This window comes from Rhincodon typus, chromosome 5, assembly GCF_021869965.1.
Source record: "Rhincodon typus isolate 14 chromosome 5, sRhiTyp1.1, whole genome shotgun sequence".
Classification (NCBI taxonomy): Eukaryota; Metazoa; Chordata; class Chondrichthyes; order Orectolobiformes; family Rhincodontidae; genus Rhincodon; species Rhincodon typus.
In genome coordinates this window covers 82,731,780-82,756,267 of record NC_063336.1, presented here as the reverse complement: position 1 = coordinate 82,756,267, position 24,488 = coordinate 82,731,780, and the positions used below count along the sequence as shown (strand labels likewise).

At 41.3% G+C, this 24,488-nt stretch overlaps 1 protein-coding gene across 8 annotated transcripts in view; it reads left to right on the top strand.

The window, feature by feature from the left end:
- The window catches only part of fbxo30a (F-box protein 30a), a 32,808-nt gene extending 10,463 nt beyond the window's left edge, over positions 1-22,345 (top strand). For all 8 annotated transcript variants that reach the window (XM_020516837.2, XM_048596559.1, XM_048596556.1 and 5 more), the window contains one exon: positions 19,364-22,345. In XM_020516837.2, coding sequence (XP_020372426.2) covers positions 19,364-19,567 — 204 coding nt within the window. In that variant the 3' untranslated portion in view covers positions 19,568-22,345. The remainder of the gene's footprint in view (positions 1-19,363) is intronic.
- The last annotated feature ends 2,143 nt before the right edge of the window (positions 22,346-24,488 follow it).

Below are 24,488 nucleotides of genomic sequence, written 5' to 3'. Positions count from 1 at the left end.
TGCATTCCAAGATGATGATCCTAGCATCTGAAAACAAAGGTTAAAAGACATGCTAAAGAGAGTTGCTGTTAACCTGCAGCCTGGTTTCAGACCATTTGTGATTGGGAATGGATCATAAGCCTTGCTATCCTCCGTGCCCTCCAAAGATACAGTCATGGAACTGTCAAACCATAATATTGAATGTTTCAGGGCAATTACATTTCTCCATTAGCTTCCAAATACTCTCTTGGCTAACTGTCAAAGGTCTTGATCATGTCACCATATGTGGTGTAGAGTTCTGTGTCCTAAACTTAACATTTCTCCTGGTGCTGTCTAACTGCAAGCACCATCTTAGTGATTCCTCAGCCTTTTCTAAAACCACACATTCAATGACAGCACATCTGCGTTGAGATATTGCATAAAATTGTTCAGGAGGATGCTTGTGAAGATTTTCTGATGATGAAGAGGGGTGAGGTTCCTCTCTAATTGTCACAAAATTTATTTCTTTTCGCTTGTACTACTGGATAATGTAGCTGTCTTTGTAAACATGCAGGATGCCACAGGGACTGAAAGAATTCCGTGAACATTTTGGCACCAAAGAAGAGTTTGTATTTGTTGTTTATAATGGCGTGCAAGAGTCATCAAAGAGACCATTGATGGTAGCCCTTTTGTTTGCTTTATTGATGGACAAAGGTCAATTGAGGATATGGATAAAGTGTTTTGCCCCTCTTTCTGGAGTTTGGCTGTGTTGATTCATAGAAGTACGTGAAATGATGTTTCATATAGGTTATGGTTTGCAATGTAGTGATGAAAGATGAAGTTTATTGACTGATGGAAGTTTGCTCATTTTGCTCCGGATTCATCTCAACAAATGAGCCCCCGCTGATGGGGGCACACAGTCATGACTATGAAAATCTGATTACAGAGCCAGATAATGCAATTTAATGTCCAAGACGTTCTTTTTGGGCTAATAACCTGAGGCAGATGTCAGGCTTGTGAGTATAATCTAGTGTTTATACTTAGACCGCTTCAGGAGAAATGACAAGAACAGAACATGGGCCTCTTACAGCATTCTTGTTGACCTGCCAAAGCCCTTTGACTCAGTCAACCATGAAGGGAATGGATAGATTTGGTTGCCCTGGAAAATTCCTTCCAATAGTTTGCCACAACACAGATGGTATTCTTACACCTGCCCTAGATGGTGGTCATTTTTCTGATCCATTCCCAATCGTTAATAGAGTTAAACAGGGCTGAATGCTGTCATAAACTCTTTACAGCATGGTTTTTTTTCTTCCCCCGTGATGTCCAGTGCTAGGGTCACGACCATAGAATACATCAAAATTAGTTATCACGTGGACAGGAAGCTGCTCAATTTGAGATGACTCCTGGCAAAGATCAAAGTCTCCAAGGACAAACTTTGCAACTTCCTGCTAACTGATGACTGCACTAGCTGCCTGTTCAGAACTGGAATTGCAACATAGCATAGACTTATTCTGCAATGCATGTGATAACTTTGACCTTAAGATCAGCACAAAATAAACAGATGTAATGTACCAGCCTGCTCCGGAAAAGGCCTATTATCGCCTTCGTGGCTGCCATCTACTGTGGTTGCTGATTCCATAAATCATTTGAAGGGGGAGTTGAACAGGTATTTTAGGGTTAGGAATTTATAGGATTATAGCAAAAAAGAGTGGATATAGGCTGAATGTCCCCTATCTATGATCTATGTTTCTATGTTTATTATGATTCTTATGAGAAAAATATTTGAATTAGCTTTTTGGGGTCCTAGTCCATTTTCGGAGTTATGTCTCAGATTGACTTTGCATTAGGATTGTATCAGGCGTTATAATGAGATTAACGTAAAATTAATGCACAATATATTTTAATAGACTGATTTTTTTCTAAAACAAAGACAAAGTAAGCCACTGTAAGGGTTGTGCCGTTTTGGATTCCCCAATGTGCAGTTGTTTTTAATTCCTTGGAATTTAAAACCTTAAAGAAAGGCTAGGTCATTAGTTATACTGTTGAACTGTGTTTATATGCATCTTGTTTGTTAAATGATCAGATTGTTAATTTGATACCTGCAGCACTATTGTTAAAGATGATTTATATCTGGCTGTTTAAAAACGAATACCAGGACCATTCTTTAATAGATAGTTGACAGGCTAAATGGCCTGTTTCTTTCTAAGATGTTTGTCCAGGCTTTTGGCTAGAATATTCCAAAATTAACTTCGCTGCTCATCCCTTTTCTTAAGCTCTATCTTTAAATGCTTATCTCTCTCTTTTGGTGAAATAAACTTGAAATTGACAGAATGAAACCAAATAATGCTGAAGAATGCTAATTGCTTTCAGTTAATTTTGAGAAGGAGCTGCAAATGTGAGACTTGATCCCAATGAGTTACTTTGTGCCACCTAATTAGAATTTTCATTTTGGAAGTGGATTATAATCGGTTTATAGCTTGCAAATTCAAAGGTCACATGCACACATACATAGAACCTCAGTTTTTTTTTGTATTTGTATCTTATTTATCTAAAGCAGGAAACACAAAAAACAACATCACTAGTGCAGTGGTAATATTTCTACGTGATTGCATCATTTAATAAATAAGTTGATGACAATAAAAAAGAACTCCTGAATACCAAATGGCATCCCTTGAGAAAATCTCAAGAGCCCTCAAAATTTGAGCCCTGCTTCCAAAGTTGTGCATGGAATCAAGTTTCACCACCTTTTTCAAGTAGTGTTCTGAGTCCTGATAACACTGGATAGAAAAGATTTCTTCTTGTTTGACTCCATATCTTTTGTCAATGATGGTTATTAGTTCACACAAAGAATAGGTACTCTCTCTCTAGTCTTGTCAAAATACCTCACCTCTTAATTTTCATTGTTCTGAAGCAAGCAGTCCTAATTTCTAACTTTGCTGCATAACTGAACTGCCTTTACATACCATACATTTACCCATTTAATCACTCTGCCTGTATACTTGATGTCTACAATTGTGCACATCATTCTTATATGCTGAGTTTCATATGAGCTTCCAAGTTGATCATGCTCCCTATACCTGAGTCTAGTTTTTAAATAAAAATTAAGAGCAATTGAACCAAGACTGATTCTTGAGGAACATCACACCAAGCTGCCTCCCAGTCTCCCAAACTTCCCTCTTCCAGCACTTCCTATAACTGAACCAATTTTGTATACATACCACTATCTTCCTCTTAATTTTACGCGCTGTCCTCAATAATTTTTCAGGTTGACAATTTGATGAATGCCGTGTAATCTTTACTAATTTATCACCATTATTACTTCAAAGAATTTAATCAAGTTAGTCAAACACAATTTCCCTTTAATCAATACTGATCCTTGTGGTTGGTTGGATTGCCGAGCTGGTTTGTTATTGTTCCACAGACGTTTCATTACCCTGCTGGATAACATCATCAGTGCAGCCTCTGATGAATTGCTGTTGTGTTTTCCTGCCTGGTTTTTAAACTCTGGGGTCCGTTGAGCTGGATTACCTCACTTCCGGTTTTCCTTCGTTATGGAGGGTATATGGGGTTGAGTTCTATTGTGTTTGTTAATGGCTTTCTTCGTGGAGTACCAGGCTTGTAGGAACTCCCATGCCTGTCTCTGCTTTGCTTGTCCCAGGATCTTGGTGTTGTCCCAATTGAATTGGTAGTTCTCTCTATCTATATGGATAGAGGTGAGTGAGTATTGGTCATGTCTTTTTGTAGCCAATTGGTGTTCGCGTACCCTTGTTAATTTCCTTCCTGTTTGTCCAATATAATGTTTGTCACAGTCTCTGCAGGGAATCTTGTATATGACATTGGTCCTGTCCATAGTGGGTAGTGAGTCTTTGGTTCGGATGAGCAGTTGTCGTAGGGTTGATGTGGGTTTGTGTGCCACTCTGATGCCCAGTGGTCGTAGGAGTCTTGTGGTGACTTCCGATGTGTTCCTGATGTAAGGTAGCGTGATGAGTGTGTCGGGGTGTGTAGTATCTTCCTGATGTTGTTCGTGTAATAGGTGTCTTCCGACCCAGTTTTTTGGATATCCATCATCCTTGAAAAGCTGGAAGAGGTATTCTTCTTCTTCTTGTTCTAGTAGTGCTGTCATTGTTTCCCTTGCTAATGGTATGTCTATTGATGTGAATAGGGCAGTGACGTCAAACGATACCATGGTCTCATCGCCATCTATCCTTATGTCTTTGGAATTGAGGAACTCTTGGGCTGAGTGGATTGAATGGGGTGATTTGTTGACGAGGTGCCTTAGTCTCCTTTGTAGTTCCTTGGCTAATCTGTGTGATGGCGTGCCTGGCAGGGAGACTATGGGTCTAAGGGGTACTTCCGGTTTGTGTACTTTCAGGAGGCCGTGGAATTGGGGTGTGTTGGTTCCTTTGGGTTTCATTCATTCGGGAACCAACACTCCCCGATTCTACGGCCTAGAACAAGAAGAAAAGAAGAAGAAGAAGAATACCTCTTCCAGGTTTTCAAGGACGATGGATATCCAAAAAACTGGGTCAGAAGATGCCTATTACACGAACAACATCAGGAAGATACTACACGCCCCGACACACTCATCACACTACCTTACATCAGGAACACGTCAGAACTGACCATAAGACTCCTACGATCACTGGGTATCAGTGGCGCAGAAACCCACATCAACCTTATCAACTGCTCACCCGAACCAAAGACCACTACCCACTATGGACAGGGCCAGTGTCATATACAAGATTCCCTGCAGAGACTGTGATAGACACTACATCAGACGAAGAAGAAGGAAATTAACAAGGTACACAAATGCCAATTGACTACAAAAAGACACGACCAATAGTCGCTCATCTCTATCCACATGGATAAGGAGAGCTACCAATTCGATTGGGACAACACCAAGATCCTGGGACAAGCAAAGCAGAGACAGGCATGGGAGTTCCTAGAAGTCTGGTACTCCACAAAGAAAGCCATCAACAAACCCATAGAACTCGACCCCATATACACTGCACTATGAAGGAAAACCGGAAGTGAGGTAATCCAGTTCAACGGACCCCAGAGTTTAAAAACCAGGCGGAAAAACACAATGGCGCTTCATCGGAGGCTGCACTGATGATGTTACCCAACAGGGTAATGAAATGTCTGCGGAACAACAATGAACCAGCTCGGCGAGCCAACCAACCACAACATCCACAACCCAAGCTACAAATCTACTCCAAAACCTTCAGAAATACTGATTCTTCTTTATTATCCTACCCTGACATAGTTTCTTGTACCTTCCTTAGCATGGCTGTCAAGCTGATTTGCTTCTATCAAGGAGGTGTATCCACTTCTTTAAGAATGGGGTAATATCACCAACCCTCCAGTCCTTTTTATATTTCTATATCCAGTGAGGGTTGAAAGATTGCAACCAAAACCACCTCTATTTCTATCTTTGCTTCTTTTCAGTAACCTGGGATGCATTCTATCTGGATCAAGCTATTGCACATTTACAGTAATCTAATCTTTTTAGTACACTTGCAGCTATAACTCTTTCCTCCATAACTTCCCTCTCTGTGCAAACTTTACATCATTTGCACTCTTTGTAAAGACAGATACAAAAATTTTGTTTAATACTTTAGCTATGTCCTCTGCATGTACGTGAAGATTTCCACACAGACTGGTGCTGCCATAATGTTAAGGGCTTGGATGGAGAGAAATTTAAGTGTACAAGATCATTTTCTTCGATTATGTGGATATACCTACTAGAGAGGGCAAAACATTTCTTCTCTTGGGAAATAAGGCAGGACATGTGACTGAAGTGTCAGTGGGGGAGCACTTTGGGGCAAGTGATCATCATAATTCTATTAAGTTTTATAATAGTTTGGAAAAGGATAGACCTGATCTAAAAGTTAAAGTTCTAAATTGCAATAAGGCCAATTTTGACAGTATTAGGCAAGAACTTTCAAAAGTTGATTGGAAAAGCTGTTTGCAAGTAAAGGGATGGTCAGAAAGTGGGAGGCCTTCAAAAATGAGAACAATTGTTCAAAGACAGTTATGTTCCTGTAAGTGTGATGGGCAAGGCTGGTAGGTGCGGGGAATGCTGAATGACTGGAGAAATTGAGACCCTGATCAAGAAACAGGAGACACATGTAAGCGATAGACAGCCTGGATTGACTGAATGCTTAGAATAGAACAAAGGCAGTAGGAGTATCCTTAAGAGGGATATCAGCAGGAGTAAAAAGGGGATATGAAATAGCTTTGGCAAATAGGGTTAAGGAGAATCCATAGAGATTCTTCAAATATGTTAAGGGCAAAAGAGAAACTAGGGAGAAAACAGATGGCCATGTTGGTCTTTAAGGGGCCCTATGTGTAGAATCATAGGAGATGGGAGAGATACTAAACAAATATCTTGCATCAGTATTTGCTGTGCAGAGGGATATAGAAGCTGCTGAACTTTGGGAAATAAATAGTGATGTCTTAAAGTGTCCATATTACAGAAGTGGAGGTGCAGCAGGTCTTGAAACGCGTAAAGGTAGATAAATCTCCAGGACCCAATCGGGTGTATCTCAGAACTTTGTGGGAAGCTAGGGTAGAGATTGCTAGGCCCCTTGCTGAGATATTTGTATCATCGATAGCCACAGATGAGAAGACGGAAGTCTGGAGGGTGACTAATGTAGTGCAGTTATTAAGAAAGGTGGTAAGGAAAACCAGGAAACTATAGACTGGTGAGCCTGATGTCAGTGGTGGGTAAGTTGTTGAAAGAGATTCCAAGGGACAGGATTTACATTTATTTGAAAGGCAAGGACTGATTGGGGATAGTCAACATGGCTTTGTGCATTGGAAATTGCCTCTCACTTCCTTGATTGACTTTTTTGAAGAGGTGACGAAGACGATTGTTGAAGGCAGAGCAGCAGACATTGTCTATATGGACTTCAAGGCATTCGACAGGGCTCTGCATGGTAGATTGGTTAGCAAGGTTATGTCACATTGAATACAGGGGATGCTAGCCAATTGGATAAAGAGTTGGCTAGAAGGTAGGACACAGGGTGGTGGTGGAAGTTTGTTTTTTGGACTGGAGTCTTGTGACCAGTGGTGTTCTGACTGGCATGTTCTTACTAGCAAACAGGTTGAAAAATATTATGATCACTGCTTAGGATCCTAAAGAACTTGGATGTCACCCATGAAGAACTATTTTTACTTAGTCCAGACTAATCAGTGCTGGGTCCACTGCATTTTGTCATTTATACAAATGAAGTGGATGTGAATATAGGAGGTATGGTTAGTAAGTTTGTTGATGTAGTGGACAGTAAAGAAAGTTGAGTACAATGGGACTTTGATCAGGTGGGTTGATGGGTGAAGGAGTCCCAGATGGGGAATTTGATTTAGATAAATGTGTGATGTTGCGTTTGGAAAGGCAAACCGGGGAACGACTTGTATAGTAGATGATCGGGTCGTGATCCACATATTGATGGTCATCTGGTCGCCTCTCCTGGTGTTCCCAGGGTCGCCTCTTCTTTGACAGTGAGGCTTGTATGTTGCTTGTGATGATAGTGATCCTGATGAAGTAGATCCTGATTGATTGTTTGTTTTGTGTGGTTATGGTTGTTCTGGGGGAAGATGAAGGTCGTTTCATTTATCCTTGTTTAATATCTGAATAGTTTATAACTTGCAATGCACACAGTCTAACCCTCACCCCATTTTCTTTTTGAATGAGCACCCACATTTGATTCGGGTGTAAACAAGTAATTGTGGTTAATCCCATTAGAACTTATAAGAATGTGAGTTGGTCCCACAGGACCTACAGAGAAGTGTGAATTACGTACGAGTGCCAACCATCAGAAACAGTTGTATCTCACTTGGGGTGGTCGCTAGGAACTATTTCATCCTCTGGGTTAGTGACTCAATGCATTCATTGAGTAGGCACCCAATGGAGACTCATCTGTTTGTTCTGAATCCTCTATCTCTGTGGGCCCGACAGTATTGTATCCTCCAGGTTCCCATGTTCAGGTGCTGTCATCCCCCTCAGTGATGATGTCATTAATGTTGAAGGGTTCTACCTGACAGTCTCGTTCCTTTTGTTGTTCCCTTGTCCGCACTAGTCTCTTAGCATTGTCTCGTATCCATATTGTGAATACGCTGACGGGGGTCTGAGTTGTAAGGGCTTGGTGTCTTTCGACTTCTTTGTTGATCAGGGAATTATTGAGAAGTTCTGCCATGTCTGGGTTGTCTATGAGGTTGTTTTAATTGGTTAGAGGAATCAAGTCCTCCGGTATGTCAATTAGATTGTCTGACGGCCCATTACTCATTGGAGCTGCAGTCGGTGCTAGTGATGGGAGAGTATAAATTTTGTGAAGAGAGCAATTCAGCTAAGAGGATGTGTTGAGGCGGGTGTCCTTGGTCTCGTCACTTGCTGTAGGACAGTGTCATCCGTCATGCATGTTTTAAGGTGGTGAGAGTGGGATGTGTTGAGTGCCATAGGCTTTTAATTGGTTTACATGGTGCCAGCCGATCTTTCCTGTGGCTAGTAGAACATCTGTATACAGAGGGACTTGCTTTATTGACCACAGTGTGGGGACCTGAGTATTTAGAGAAAAGAAAGGAACTAGGATTGTATGTCTGTAGCCTTAAAGAATATTTAACAGGGTTAACTTTACTGTCAAAATAAGCTTTACTTAATTTCCTTTTGGTTCCTAGCCTGACGGCTGCTGCTAACTGCATGGACTTGATATTTTCGGTGAGCTGCTGCACCGCTTTTTCGTGAGTGAGGGCAGGTTCTGAGATGTCAAGTCTCAACTGGTAGTCAACCCCTCTCGTGGATCGGCCTGTCATTAGGGTAGGGGGGGATTACTATGTGGATCGTGAGATGATATTGAGTATCATCGTAAGGACAAACGGAAGTACTGTGTCCCAAGTTTTTTTGTTCTGTTGCACCATCTTCCTAATCATCCCTTTTAGGGTGTGATTCATCCTTTCCACGATCCCAATAGATTGGGGGTGGTATGCAACGTGGAATTTCTGTTTGATACCAAGCATAGTGAAATGACTTCCCCGATCTGACTTGATACTGCAGGGTAAAATCCATCTCATAAATACCTCAGAGATAGTAGGAAGAAGGGTCCAGACCTGAAACGTCAGCTTTCCTGCTCCTCTGATGCTGCTTGGTCTGCTGTGTTCATCCAGTCTTCACCTTGTTATCTCCTAAATACCTGTTGTGTTAGGATTTGTGTGGTTGTTTTGGCTGTAGTTGTCCTCATGGGAAAAGCCTCAAGCCATTTTGTGAATGTATCTGTGTTTACCAGAAGATAGGTAAATCAATTCCTACTTCATGGAAAGGGACCTATATAATCAATTCGTAGATTCGTCCAGGGCCCTTCCACTGGACAGTTATGCATCAGTTCTCCCTTTTGGGCATACCTATCTGGTGAGTGCCCAAAATAATCCAGACAATTTTCTATGTAGTGTGATGCATTTTTATGTAACTCAGCCCACCAACACGGTACTTACAATCATTCAGTAGTGGCTTCAGTTCCCTGGTGTCTAAGCCTGTCATGGTATTGGTATATTATTTGATTTCTTTCTTGAATTGGAACCACAAACTCCTGCTTTTAGAACTAATCCATCCCGTACTTGTAAGGAACTTTTCCATTTATCATAAGCACCTGGATAAACTCCTCGTAAAATTTGTTTCAAGTCAAGGAATTATCGTGGCGTTGTGTTTGCCTACGGTCCTCTATGTTTGGCTCACGATGATCGCATTTGCCTGCTCAACTATGGATTGTTGCTAGAATTCTCCTACTTGAGCACCTCTCAGCTAACTCATCCGCTTTGCAGTTGCCTTCTGGGGATGTTTTGTGGTGGCTCCTAATTTTGCCATACTTCCTTTCACCAGTGGCCTGTAGTTTGTATTTCAATACGGGGGCTGATGGTAGGGGTTTCCCATCTAGAGATAAAACCTCTAGCTTCCCATAATGGTAAAAATTCTGAGGCTGTTGCATACAAACTTGCTATCAGAGTATATGTCCACAGGTGAAGGGAACAGATTGGATGGCTGACCACATAGGGTACTGCTGCTACTTCTCCAATTTGGGCACTTAGATGGCTGGGTAATTTCAAAGTGAGTTCAATGAGTCTTTGTCCCTGCGCATCTGTCATGTATACACCACAGCTGGTGATCTGACTGCTGTCCTCCACTGTGGAGGATCCATCGACATAGATTTTGACTGGAGTTTCTACCTGTTCATCCTTTTGCCTTTTCTCAGTCTGTTCTTTTGTTTATGGCCAGAAAGGGCCAGCGAGGTGTTTTGCTGTTATTATTTGGCAGTCATATGGGTCTCTCCTATAATTTAGGTGATCAGCTAGGAAGGTGGGCACCTTGGTATGTTTGACCATGATGTCTCGACTTTGAAACAGCAGAGTCCATCGTGCAGCTCGGGTCTGGCTCACTGAGCCATCATTGGATTCAGCCATTCAGCAGGAACTGGATTGAGGTGTGCTCAGTTAGATAGTCAGTGGACTTAAACCAATAAAGTACTGGACTGCCCAAAAGACTCTGAGGAAGTGTCGTTCACATATGGCAAACCCTTGTTCCGTGGGCTGTAGGACTCAGGAGGCATATGTCACTGGGCCTAGCCTACCATGTCATTCCTGTTGCAGAATGGCAGCTTTGCAGTCTGTGGCTGCAACTTCTAGGGTGAATGGTAAGTCAGGGTTGGGAACTAGCGAAGCTGGTACTGTTGCGAGGGCATACTTTTAATCAGTTACTGCCTTTGTATGTTGGGATGTCCAATTCCAGGCAGAGTTCCTTTTCAGCAACTCTGGGGCTGCTTCGGTGACAAACCCATCAATGTGGTTCCTGCAGAATCCCACTAGACCCAAGAAAGATCGGAGTGCATTAACATCTCAAGTGGGAGTCATGCTGTGGAATCTATTCGCTTTTGGTCTACCTCTTTTTTTCTCATGAGTGACTATTAAGCATGTAACCTCATGGCTGTAGAATCTGCGCCTTTTTCGGATTTATTTTACAACCTGTAATGTGCAAGAAGTTGAGTAAATCATCTCGGAGTTGGATGTGTTCCGCCATTTTTTTTCCAATTTGTAAGAGTAGATTGTCTACATGTTGTATTAGGCAATCAGGCCGGGAAAACTTTTCCAATGAGTCATTGGAAACTTGAGGGTGAGTTATGGAACCTTTAGGGTAAATAGGTCCGGGTATACTGTTGTTCCTGGAAGGTAAACGCAAATTTATACTGACAGGACGGGTGTAAGGTGGGGACCAGATAATATCAAGTACTTTGAAGTATTTTGCTTGCGGGGCTTGCTTCATTATTGTGGCTGGGCTGGTGTACTTTGAGTTCCTGTGAAGTGGGGTGACTTTATTGAGTTCCTGGTAGTCAATAGTCAAATGCCATGAGCCATCTGGCTTCTTGACAGGCCAAATTGGAGCATTATTAGTGGAGGTCACAGGTCGCAGCACTCCTTGTCAATTGCCTGCCTGTCTGGGGAAACCGTATCGCCTTTGCGGTTTTGGGTCAGGCCCCCCGATTATCACCCCTCCCGTTATACGCCCACAGGCATGTTAATGCTGGGCGATTACCCCTTTGTGTTTCATAATCACTTCTAGCATAGCTGGATCCTTGGGCACTGTTAGGGGATTGAACCAAAACTCTCCTATTAACAGCTCCGATTAACATAATTTTCTGTTGAGATGATGGGTAGCACCTTGCTAATCTGGGACATCTTCCATATGCAGGAATTTACTGGATCAATGGCAAGGTTACACCTTGTCATGAAATCGACTCCAAGGATGTGTTCTACGTCTGAGAGAAGGTTAACTAAGATAGCAGGGTGGTGGCGTGTAATGTCGCCTAGTTTAAATTATATAAGTTCAGAAATGTACCCCTCACATCCATGGCCAGTAAATCCACGTAAAACAAAAGCCCCTGTGGTCTGCCAGGGTGGATCATTAAATTTTGAGGTGTTTAGGGTTGTGCGGGAACCTCTGGTATTCCAAAAAAATTCTATAGGGCAGCCTCCTACCCCTCCATTGACTAATGGTCTACCTACACTATCCCACTTTGGATCGTAGACCCATACTGGGGAGGCAGGAGCTTGACGTCGTCATGTGGATGCCTCGTAATTTGGGGGTGGGGATTTGCTAGTGTCCCCAGCATGGACCAGAGCCTGCCAAATTGGACTTTCTAATGGGAGTTGGTGCCTCCCTCTGTTACTCCTTGTTCCCGTGATGTCTGGTTGCAGGTGCGGCTGTGCAGGGGCTCTACATTCTCGCACATAGTGTCCTGGGTGCCCGCAGTGGTGGCACCGTGCTGGCTGCCATCTCTGCCTCTGCTGTACCCCTCTATCTCTCCCTGTAGCTGTGTGAGGTGGAGCTGGGTTCCTTTGATAACGATTGCCTTCTCTTCATTCATTCCTCCATACTGGACCTTGGTTGGAGGCTCAGACAGGAAACATTTTCCCTCCTTTCTGTTTTATTTTTGTTTAGTTTGTGGACTTCTTTCTCCCCCCGCCCAGGACGTTCTCCTCAGAACCCGTGCCTCATTGTGAGTTGGCTCTGCGGGATCAAAGTTCTCACGTGCCTTCCGATTCTCTTTGATAGTATGTGAAACTAAAGCCCGCTTAACTGAGTCAGCCTCTGATAACTGACCTCTGTCTTAATCTCCATAGACTCCTGTAAAATGTACCGACAAACGACCTGCAAAGGCAGTTGGGTGTTCTCCCTTCTTTTACCTACACACGTTAAGTCCATCTATTAGGGTCTCCTCTACCCAATTGCTGTTAGGATTGTCTCTTTCATATTGACTAAGGTGCCTTCCCCTACGTTCAGAGGGGCAGGGGCTGCAGACTGCACTGACTGGCTCAAACACATTGCAGTGAGTTTTGTCTTCTCTCTCTCATTGAGCCCTTGCAAAACCTTTTGTTGTCTGATCCTATCAAAGAATACCTGTGGGTCTGCTGATGGCTCAGAATCTGGGATCTTTTTGGCGATTTCTGCTAATTGTGTGACTGTAAATGGGGTAGTGTATGTTACTGCTGGGGTGTCAGCGGCATCGCCAACCCGTCTTTCAGTGGTAATCAGGTTCATTGCATCATGGGATGTCTGCGGAGACGCTGAAGGGGCTGATTCCTCTGGGAAGGTTGGTGGCGGATCCCAATCCTCCACGCACATGGCGTACTGCTGCGCATCTTCCCTGAGTTCATCCCAGTCTACCTCCTGCTGTTCTTCCCTTATAACATCCCCATATGCGCATATTATTCCGTTGTGGATTGAGAGTTGGGATTTTAATTTCTCAATCTCTTGCAGGCACTTAGTGTGGTCTGCGGCTGCTGCCTGTTTCTCTTCCTTATCAGATTGGTGCATTACCTTTACTGCTGCTTGTAGATCTGCACGTTTACCTTTTAAACTAGCTTACTTTGCTTTCAGCAGCGTCTTTAGCTGATACTGCATGCTGGATGTCTTGGTACGCCTTCTCACGTTGGGTTTGGAATTGCCCCATGTGTAATAGGTTGGCTGGATTTCTTTGGTCCTGCTCTGTACTTTTCCGTTGTAATTGCTATTTCTTTCTTCACATCCTCTAATTCTTCACGAACCTCTTGCAATTCCTGCTCAGTTCCTAACATTTGCCCCTGACAGCATATTATTACTCTGGGATTTTCAAGTTTGGAAGCCCACACACAACAAAACAGTTGTTTGCATGTTTAGGAGTAAACACCTGTTGGCTTTATTCTTTAAAGAACAGTCTAACATGGACCTTTCTATTCCCTTCGATTTACTTGAATTTCTGGTCTTCTCATGGGACTTAGTCTGCTTAATTCAGGCTCAGGCAAAATTTCAGGGAATATCTGGTTCAGGTGGGGTTCGATCTTGGAGTGATGAAGTCACTTCTTAGAGTCCCATCTGGGGTGCCAATTTGTTGCACTTGGCACAGCGTGTTTAGCCTGTATATCCTGCAAAGGACTGAGTCGAATCTTAATAGTAATATGAAATGATCTTTATAAGTTACAACACTATTAATACTATAATAATGATTATGCTACAAACTAACCATTAATACTATAAATCTGACAATACTGTAAATCTAAGTCAGTATCTTGTACTTTAACTTAACTTTGAAAGATCAAACATCACCATTCTAGATCTTGGCTTTGATCCATGTGGTAATGGCCATCTGGCCTTCCTTTCCCGGTGGTCCCAGGAGCGCCTCTTCTTACAGTGGTTGGTCTTGAGTTAACACTCCTGAGGGTACTGTTGCGGTGATTCTTATCCTTGGAAGCTTCCGCACCCCTTCGGGAGAATCTTTGATTCCCACCAATGGATCGATCAGGAATCGATTACCTTGATTGGGTCTGATCAAATCAGGCAGTGCCATGTGGATGGTGGTGTGGTCTTTGAGCCTCCATTTATGAAAGTGTCAGAGGCACGTAAGTCTGGTCGGCTTCCCAGAGAAGAACGTGAGGTGTCCCTTTGTTCCAGAAATATCTCGATGTTTCTTATTGTCCTGGTAAATAGGCTTAGTCAACTGTGTATTTTTTTTGTGAAGAAGGGTCCTGACCCAAAACGTCAGCTTTCCTGTTCCTGTGATGCTGCCTGGCCTGCTGTGTTCCTCCAGCTCCACACTGTGTTGTCTCTGACTCTAGCATCTGCAGTTCTTACTATGTTGGTGAGTTGTGTATTGTGCTGTCACCAGCTGCAACCTGCCTGTCTGGGTCTGCAGCTTGTTCATTTCAGTATCTTTGCATAGATACTTTGACCAATGCTCGGCTTGATTTCCCAGCAAGCTTGGTGTATTATCCAATTCTGCCAATTTGAGTGGCCCGTCTGGCTACAAAGAGACCTGGGTGCATTGTTCCATGAAAGTGAAATCGCAGGTATACGGTGGTAAAGAAGGCATTTGGCAAGCTTGCCTTCATTGGTTAGAACATTGAGTATAAGAGTTGGGATGTCATGCTGCAGCTGTACAGGATGTTGTTTAGGCCACTTCTGGAAAACTGCATTAAATTCTGGATTCCCTGCGGCAGTAAAAATGTTAAACTCAATGGTGTAGAAAAGAAACACAAAGATGTTCCTAGGCTTGGAGGGTTTGAGCTATAGGGAGAGGCTGAATAGGCTGGGCTCTTTTCCCTGGAGCGTTGGAGGCTGAGGGCTCACCTTGTAGAAGTTTATAAAATCATAAGGGGCATGGAGAGGCTGAATATCCTAGGTCTTTTTCCCATGGTAGGGGAGTCCAAAACTAGAGGGCATAGGTTTAAGGTGAGAGGGGAAAGATTTAAAAGGGACCTAAGGAGCAACTTTTTTCATGCAGAAGGTGATGTGTGTATGGAATGAGCTGCCAGAAGAGGTGGTAGAGGCAGGTACAATTACAACATTTAAAAGGCATCTAGATGGGTACATGAATAGGAAAGTTTTGGAGGGATATGGGCCCAATGCTGGCAAACGAGACGAGATTAGTTTAGGACATCTGGTTGGCGTGGATAAGCGGGACTGAAGGCTTTATTTCTGTGCTGTGTAACTCTGACTCTATTTCCCTTTCAATCCTATTGGCCCATGTTTTTTCTGAGCTTTCTGTTTATCAAATGCTTTTGAGATCGTTTTGGCCTGCTAACACTCTTATTCTTTTTTTTAAAGTTCTCCTGTACTTCTTCTCCTGTAATTTTTCTAATTATTAAACTGACTCTCTTTCCTGACATCTCTCAAACCACAATTTTCTGTTTTTATTTTAACCCTTATTTACTTTACCATTTGTGGAACTCTAGCTTTGGATGCTCTGCCTCTTTTCAAAGGAATTTGTTTAGCTTGAACCAGAACACACTCCTTCCTGATGTCCTCCTCCCTTATTGCTTAATCTTCCAGTTACCTTGACCAAACGATTTATGTTAGATCCCTTTTGAAATCAGCTCTTACCCATGTATGCATTTTTGCCTTTAACATTTTCTGGTCCGTTTCCATAATTGTTTTAAACCAGGTGATGTTGTCGTTGCTATTTAGCAAGACAATTGCCTGTAACACACTGTTTATCTAGACTCAACGTTAGCTTGCTCCCTGGCCATGGTTGCTGTCTAACCCACTGTGATATCCAGCATTAGTTATTTTCTGTACAGATTACAGCAACTGCGGTAAATTGCTCCTGCTATTTAACATAGGTGGTCAGCTCAGACCTCTATCTCTTTCGTCCCAGCTCCTGACAGCCTCAATTCCCCAATATTTCAAAAATCTATATCGCACCTTATTAAGTACCTCCAGTGATCTAACCTCTGTAACACACTCGGGTTGGGAATTCCAGACAACCACCATCCTCTCAAAGGAATTCCTTTCGATTTAAGTTTTTAAATGAGAGTCACAGAATAAGGGGACAATGTCCTTTAGTTCAAGATTCCCCCTCCATTCTATCAAATCCCTCAGAATCTTGTATGTTTCAATAAGATCACCCCCCTCACTCTTCTAAATCCTAATGAATAAATGCCTAACCAATTTAGCTGTTCTTGAGAAGTCAACACTTTCAGCCTAAGGATCAGCTCAATGAATGTCTTTTGAACAGCCTCCAATACTGTTGCACCCTGTTTTGAATACATGGATCAAAAATCTCCAGTTGTGGCTTTACTAACACCTTGTATAGTTGTAAGAGGACTTCGCTAGTTTTAAACTCCAACCCATTAGTGGTAAAGCCCAAAATTCTATTTGGCTTCTTAAGTTACTTTATTTCTTAATTACTTGTTGCACCTTCTTGTGCATGAAATACTAAACATTAGCATGAACACCCAGATCCTGCTGCGCTCCACTTTTTGGAATCTCTGTCCATGTAAATACTGTAATCTGTTCACTGTTATATTCACTCACTGGTTTAGAAGGGGAGTCTCTTTCCTGAGAGTAGTAAATTGTTAAACATTTTAAATTTTACTTTTCCTTTCTGCATCTTCTATCTCTACCCAACCCTTCTCTCCATCTTTTATTTTCCTTTTTGTAACTGTTTTGACTAGAATTTATTTGGTTTCCTTCTGTCATTCATATTTCTTGATCAATCCTTAAATCGGATTAACGAGAGAGACTGTTTGTGGAATGCAGGTGTCCATTGCCATCACCATGCTGCAGTTACAGCCAGGTGAGGAAAGATAGCCTGATAATGGAATAGTTTAGGTTAGATGGGCTTCAGATTGGTTTCACAAGTCGGCGCAACATCGAGGGCCGAAGGGCCTGTACTGCGCTGTAACGTTCTATGTTCTATGTTTACTACTCTTCCTACCACTCATTTCACCACAACAAATTTTTGAATTTTTACAAGGTTGATAGATTGTCAATTCCTTATGTATTTGAATGCATGCAATTTTGTGAGAAATAAGCAGAAGGGTATTCTTGAATTAAAGATGTAAGGAAGAAGTTTTGTTGTTTTTAAAAAAAAACCCATTCGGATAAAATTTTTAAGAAACATTAGCAGTGTATAAATAGATCCAACTTCATACTAGTGCACACAAACACACCATGTTCAGACTTTACATTGTTAGATGTTAGACTTGACCAAGTAAGAAAAATGCAGATAAAAGTAGTAAAGTCAAGTAAAACGAAAAGATTCACTGCCTCTCCGGATGTTTGGTTCTTAAGCTGAAGAATTCATTTTCCCCAGTAGTGCCTGGTATTTTTTCTTTCATCTTCAAATTCTTTCTTCAAAATTATCTGTTTGAAGTGAGGTGGTTTTGTAGGTAGTACTTCAATTCACAAGTAAGGGTCAAATTTGAGAGAGCTTTCAGAGAAAGAGAGAAAGAGACTTTGCATGTCCTGTGGCCAACTCCAAATTTAAATATTTACCCAAAATATATATCAAATGATTCATCTCTCCATTTTGGTTGCAAATTCTAAAAAATATAGATGACTAACTCGTGTCACTTGCTTTCTTTCAGTCGTTGTTTCGTAGCTGTGGTGATCAATTTTTTAGATATCCCCAATTATTTCTCCTGAATGGTCAATCCTGGCTTTCAATGAGGTTGGAAGGAGAAATTTGGCACCTCCAGGAGGTCTTTGCCTCTGTCTCACTGTGATGTTATGACCATGCAAGAAGGCAGATTTGTTTTAGCCATCTTAAAAGCTGCCTTTAAAAGTCCAATGTGTAGAAGCAGTCAATGAATTTGCAATTTTATATTTGATGTAAGCACATCTTTGTTATGTTAACAGTTAACACTGCCAGCAAATTACAGAGCAAAAAGTTTCAATATAAAGCATGATGGAAACATTCTAACTAATGGGCACATTGTTAGAATGCTCAGCTTGCAGGATCCTTCCTAATTTAGTTGAAACTGTGGGTTTGTCCACACCTTTCATATCTTCCATTCCATACTTTTCCTTCCAAAATGTAACCCATCACATTTCATAGTTCTCATTTCCAAACTCAGTATTGTCCTAACAATCTCAATATCTTTATAGGTAACAAAAACAGCCCACTACTTTTCTAAAGTAGAGCAGCAATCCTTTAAGATCTGCTGCCTTGCCTGATCTTGTACTTTCCAACCAGTCCGAGAACAGGTCAGGCTCTCTAAACATGTAGTCCAGGGAGCATAGGTCATTAAGGCAAATTGTGGTCGTTTAAAAAATGAAATTGGCAATGCTTGTATTCGTTAGCGCTGACATTGACCAGCCTGTCAGTCAGGGGCCCTCACTCACCACTGCTGATGGGTAGGCACAGCAACTTCATGCTTACATGCATGATGACATCAAGTGTACTGGCAAAGTTTCAGTGCAGTCGGTAGAGGATCGAATTAACCTAGATAACAATTGATGGATTTCCAAACCTAACTGCAAGTACAGACTCTGGACGTTGCTGTCCAATATGCTGTTAACAATGGTGTGCATTAATAGCCTTGCCACATTCTCAATGTAAATTCTAAGCCAGTGTGGCTATCTCATCGTTCACTTTCCTATTTATGGGTATTAAGGCATCACAGATTTGCAGGAATGTTTCTTGGAGTGCCCATTTATTTATTTTTTTAAAACTCCATGCAGTGGTCTTGTTCCTGCTCCCCATCTCCCATTGTGTTGTGCTTCACTGCCTTTTTTCCCTCGTATAGAGCTGCTAGTCTAATAGATTGTAGGCTAATGGATCTCAAAGTCTAATTGACTGTAGGCTAATTGACTGCACTTTCAGGTTCATTGTTCATACTCCTTCTAATGGACCATATGTTTAATCTTGGATTCTAACGTTAAGCACAAACTTGATTCTGTAGCAAGAAAGTGCCAATTGGTACAACTGGTATCAGACCTACTGCATAGCCAAATTACAACCAGTTGGAAGAAATGCACAGTATTTGTTCAGTTGCTTAAGTGCCTCCTTGGGTTGGTCAGAGGCCCTTTCTCCTTCCCCTGCCGCCAAAGTGCCTATTAATTGTATAGCATTTTGTGAAACGTGCTATTTTTCTCTTACAGGCCTGGCGGTTCAGCACTGCCTTCGGCACGGTTAAAGAGTGGAAGTTTGCAGAAATTGCCAGCATGGCTGATCACCTGAAAAACTGTCGGTACAACACAGTGGAGAGGACCGGGGAAGCTGTCCCATTGCCCTGCATGTGCGTGACCAGGGAGCTTACCAAAGCAGGCCGCCCGTTGCGTTCTGTTCTAAAACCAGTTCTCTAATCTCTTCGGACACTGACTATGTACTGCAAAACATTCTAATCTTAAATGTGGTCTGTCACTTTGTATATGATATATTTTGCTTTGATGTGAGATTTATTTTTGTAGTACAGTACCTTAAGCATGCCAGCACAGGTAATGAAAAGCGCCTTGATGACAGGCAAATTGAACGGATGGACATTTTTTGTGGATGAAACCTTCCCCTTTTTGGAGTCTTCCATTTGTACATATGGTTTTCTTGCATGGATCTGGCCGTTTTTTTTCTTTTGGAAAAAAAAGTCTACCCCCCACCCCTTCCACTACCCCTAGGCCCTGAACAATCATATTGTGAATGTTGTAGATACAAACAGTTATTGATTGTTGTGACAAAAATCCTCATCAAAACGTGGCAATGCTCTGTTGTTATTTGATGACTCAGAAAGATGCTCAACCTGGTAATTAAAAATTAGATGCTTCTTGCCTTTTTGAATCACAACTCGAGCTCATTCTGAGGTTAGAGGGATTATTTGTCTACATTATGTCGGTAAGCTAGCTGCTGCAAAGCAATATTATACCTCACGCTCATCAAAAGCAAAAATGCCGCAGTGCAGTGGATTCACACTGTATGATTTTGCCACTTTTAGCACTTTAGTTTTACAGCCTCGTTTTATTAATTTGATCACCAATATTTAATATTCATCATTGTTCACGTCGTTTCTCACCCTCCTGTCTTTCCTAACTCTGTACCTTTTGTGAGTGTTACCTGTGACCTTGAATGGGGAAATGAGCAACTTGCTTTGAAACTAAATCTAATAGGGCTGTTTTCAGTCTGCCAAATGAAAGGCTGTGCTTTGTGAATCCATCCACATTACTGAACCTAAACTCTCCCCAGACACAAGGAGCGGGTGTCAGTTTGGAGGCCAAGCACTCGGCTACCAAAGCAACTTTTACTTTTTGGTTTCACTTTTTAATACAGTTCATACCTCCAACTTTAGAATGCTTTATTAAGGGAGTGATTGTGTGCATTTTTGTTTACGCATTTAGCGCCAAAAAAAAATTTGAATGTCTTTGCCTTCAGCTTTGGCGTTTAAAACTCTGATCCTGTAATGTGTTAATGTGACTTCACAATCAAATGTAATGCCTTTTCACCGCACTTTATTGATTTGAAACCACTGATGGAATGATATGAGGAGTGCAGGATTGTTGTGGAAATCTAGTTCGTCCGATTTTTGAAGGCTTTGTTCATCAGAGTATTCATGGATTCCACTTGTGCTGTAAACAAAACACTGCTGCTAAATGTAGAAATCAGTCTGTTTTCCCTTAACATGTTTTAAAGTTTAAAATGAAACAGACTTTGAAGAAAATCCTGTATGTAGCTTAGTGCTAACATCTGTTTACAGACCTTTATAAAATACGTGCTTCAGATTCACACGTTAAGACATCTATATGGGAAAACTCTGAGCTCATCGTTAAGAACACTAATTTATTTTAATTTTGAATCATTTGTAGAATGAGGTGAAATGAGAATCTATTGGATATCAGTATCTGTTGCCTGAAAATTTTTCTACTGGCTTCTCGGAAGAAAAAGGTAGTGTAGTTTCAACAGCCCCAAAACTAAATTGGCTGGTAATATGAGATTCAGATGTAAAAAATTGGGACCCGTGTTGATGCAGCAGGTGATTAAATCAGGTATTGCATAGCATAGTAGACTCAGTGAAAGTTATGGTTCAAAATGGTGCTGCTGTGTTGGGGAGTTTCACACAGTGCCACAGGTAAATGTTTGAAGCCCATTTATTTGACTTGTGGAGGGGAAATGTTTCTGGAGCATCATAGACATCAGCATTAAAAAGGCCAGGATCAGTTTGCTTGCTCTTTGGATCTGGATGTCTACCCAGTCCCCTTGGCTCTGGGCATCTAACTAGCTGGTGCCCTTGGCTTTGGGTTCTAACCAGTAGTTGCCCTGGCTTCTGAATGTTTAAGCAGCTGGCACTATTAGCTGTGGGCTCAAATCACTGGGAGTTCTTGGCTGTGGGCATGTAACTGGCGAGATGTTTTGTACTGAACGTTTAACCTGTCACAAGAAGAAAGCAAAAAAAATCTAAAAATGCAAATATTTTGTCTAGAGAGCAATGGAACTGAATGCATCATTTGAAGTTGTGCACGTGTGTTTTAATTTGTGTGGAGATACCTACATGTCAATTAAATGTTGCATTCATTACAACTTCATTAAACTCTGTTCAGTGTGAGTGCATTTTGTTGCTGCAGTTTGAAGTATGTACAACTCTGTTCCATTGAAGATCGTTTGATCTCTGCCCCTTTTCTGCAGTTGCTTCATTTACCAATAATTGTGTCATTTGGTTCCAATGCTTATTATCATGCTCCAGGAATAGAAACTTTGCTTCACTAACAAAATTCATATCATTATCATTCACTTAAACATTACACTGGTCTACTCCTATCTAATATATTTACATTATTACCTTTTTTAATCTCACACCAGAAACATCTGTGTATTTTCTGCTTTCAAGTATGAGAAGTAAAGAAAATGAAGGGTCACATAAAATTCTCTGAAACCAAGATGAAGATCAAAGAAGTCTCTAACTTAATGTAAAAGTAGACTTCTCTTTTCTACATTCTAAATTTCAGTTATGCAGGAGTTTGTGTTGGGGGGCGTGGAGAGACCTCTTCCCCACTCTGCTGGTCTTTCAATGATGCACGACATTGAGCTTTTGTACTAAATGTTTGATTTCATTTTAAACTACAAGAATTCTAATAAAAACAACTTGTCATTTTTATTAACTACTGAAAGACTATGTTTGAATTTTGTGTTGCATGAGAATTGAATTTTTGGAGGTTTTTGGGCATGATGATAAATTGAATCATTGAGGGATAGAAATGGAGACAGCAATCATAAATTTGTTCATTTAGCCACAAGTTCCTATTTTTCTGACCCAGTGCTTTTGGCATAAGAAATTGCTAATGAAAATGCACCAAGGTTCATCTAAGTCTCTTTCTGCATCATAACCATGTAATGCAATGATAATGGTGTTGTTGACAATTGGTATAGAGCAAAGTACCAGACATGAGGTGGGTGAAAGTTTACTGGTGGGAAAGTTTGGGAACAAGTGGCATAAAAATATCTGTATGCCAGACTTCATGTCTCTAATTACTCATACGTTTTACCCCAAAGTGTGACCATTTTGAAAGAAATATATCAAATTTGTATATGAATGAATAAATCATAACCGCTCACGACTGTCTCCCTTGTAAATCTATGTCTTACACATTGTTCACTACATTATTGTTTCCATGACTAGTTTGAATTTGCCCCTCTGAAGCATGTTTTAGTTTGAACTAAGTAAAAATAGCTTTTCTGATGAAGGTTCTAGGCCCGAAACGTCAGCCTTTCTGTTCCTATGATGCTGCTTGGCCTGCTGTGTTCATCCAGCCCTGCACCTTGTTGTCTCATCATGGTTGACATCTAATTTCTTTAGACTCCTAAGCAGTAATTGTACTATTTTTCAACTGTCTGTGTGCCACGAAGAACATACTTATTTTGCATCAATTCTTTCATCCTTTAAATCATTGATTTTTACTCCTATCCTTTCAATAGATGTAATATCCTCTTTATAATGTGGTGAGCAGAGCAGTATCTATTGTGACTCATTTGTCTTCCAACACATCCCAACATATGATTTACATTCCTCACTGCCTCAATCATCATTTCCAGATCTCCCTTATTTTCATATACAGTTGCTTATTTTCAAGTAATAGTTAATTCCTAGACTTTTGTCTCCACGTGACTTTGCATTTGGCTACATTGGGTTTCATCTGCCATTTGTCAGCCTGTTTTCTGCAGAGGGTCTTGCAAGCTTACTGTTTCTTTTGTTTTACTGGACCAATGCAGTAGGGTCCAAAGATTACAGTTGACCTCTCCAGAGGCCAGAGGTGTTTTGGTCATGTGATATCCTCATTAAAGAGATGGTTTAACAATTGACTTCTATTCCTCTGGCCAGAGGTGCAGTATAGATATGTACTAATCAACCAGCTGAATTATTACACATCTCTGGACCCATGTCTACAGCAGTGGGACTTGAACCTAGGTCTGGATCAGAAGTAGAGATGCAACTACTGTATCACAACATTCACCATACCCCCCACCCCATGCCCCAATCATTTTGAGTCCGGTATGCACCATAGTAGATAGCTGGGATCATTAGCACCTCCACAAGTGTAATAAAATTTAAACATGTTTGCCCCGGTCAAAGCCTATAATGTGTTGTATGGGATACATGTTATCAGAGTCATTGCAGCCATAATGAGTTTTGATGGCTTCCCCCTTAATTCTTTCTTTTTTCTGGGGTGATATAGTATCTACTGTTCTTTAGTGCTAGCTTTGACTGCAGTGTCCCCAAAATGGAGGGTGAAAGAGATTCTAGGAGGCTGGTAGTTCTAGCTTTGTCTGTGAAATGGTACTGTTGGAAATTGTGTAGGTAACTTCAGAAATCGTATGACTGATGGCTTTTGCTAAAGGTAGCTATGTTAAAGCAAACAAAACCTAGCTTTTAATGACACTTAATAACTCTCATGTCATGTGGACATGAGACTCAGTCCGTTAAGGAATTGAGTTCAGTTTCAACTTTCAAAACATTTTCTTACAAAATGAAAGTAAAGAGGTGTGTATTCATCTTTTTCACTTTTGAAAGGCGAACACATGGCTTATGGGTGGAGTGCCAGTTACTTGCTGCATTGAGGGTTTAGACATGGAATAAGCTGTCGATGATGATGTTCTTTTAATCTGACTGATGTTTAGATTAACAGCTTGGAGGAAGAAACCACCATAACAATTTGGCAATGGTTGCTTTGCACATTTCAAGAAAAAGTCAAAATAGAATGATCTTTAACTAGCAGGATAGCTTTCATTTTCTGTAAAATACTCTTGGCA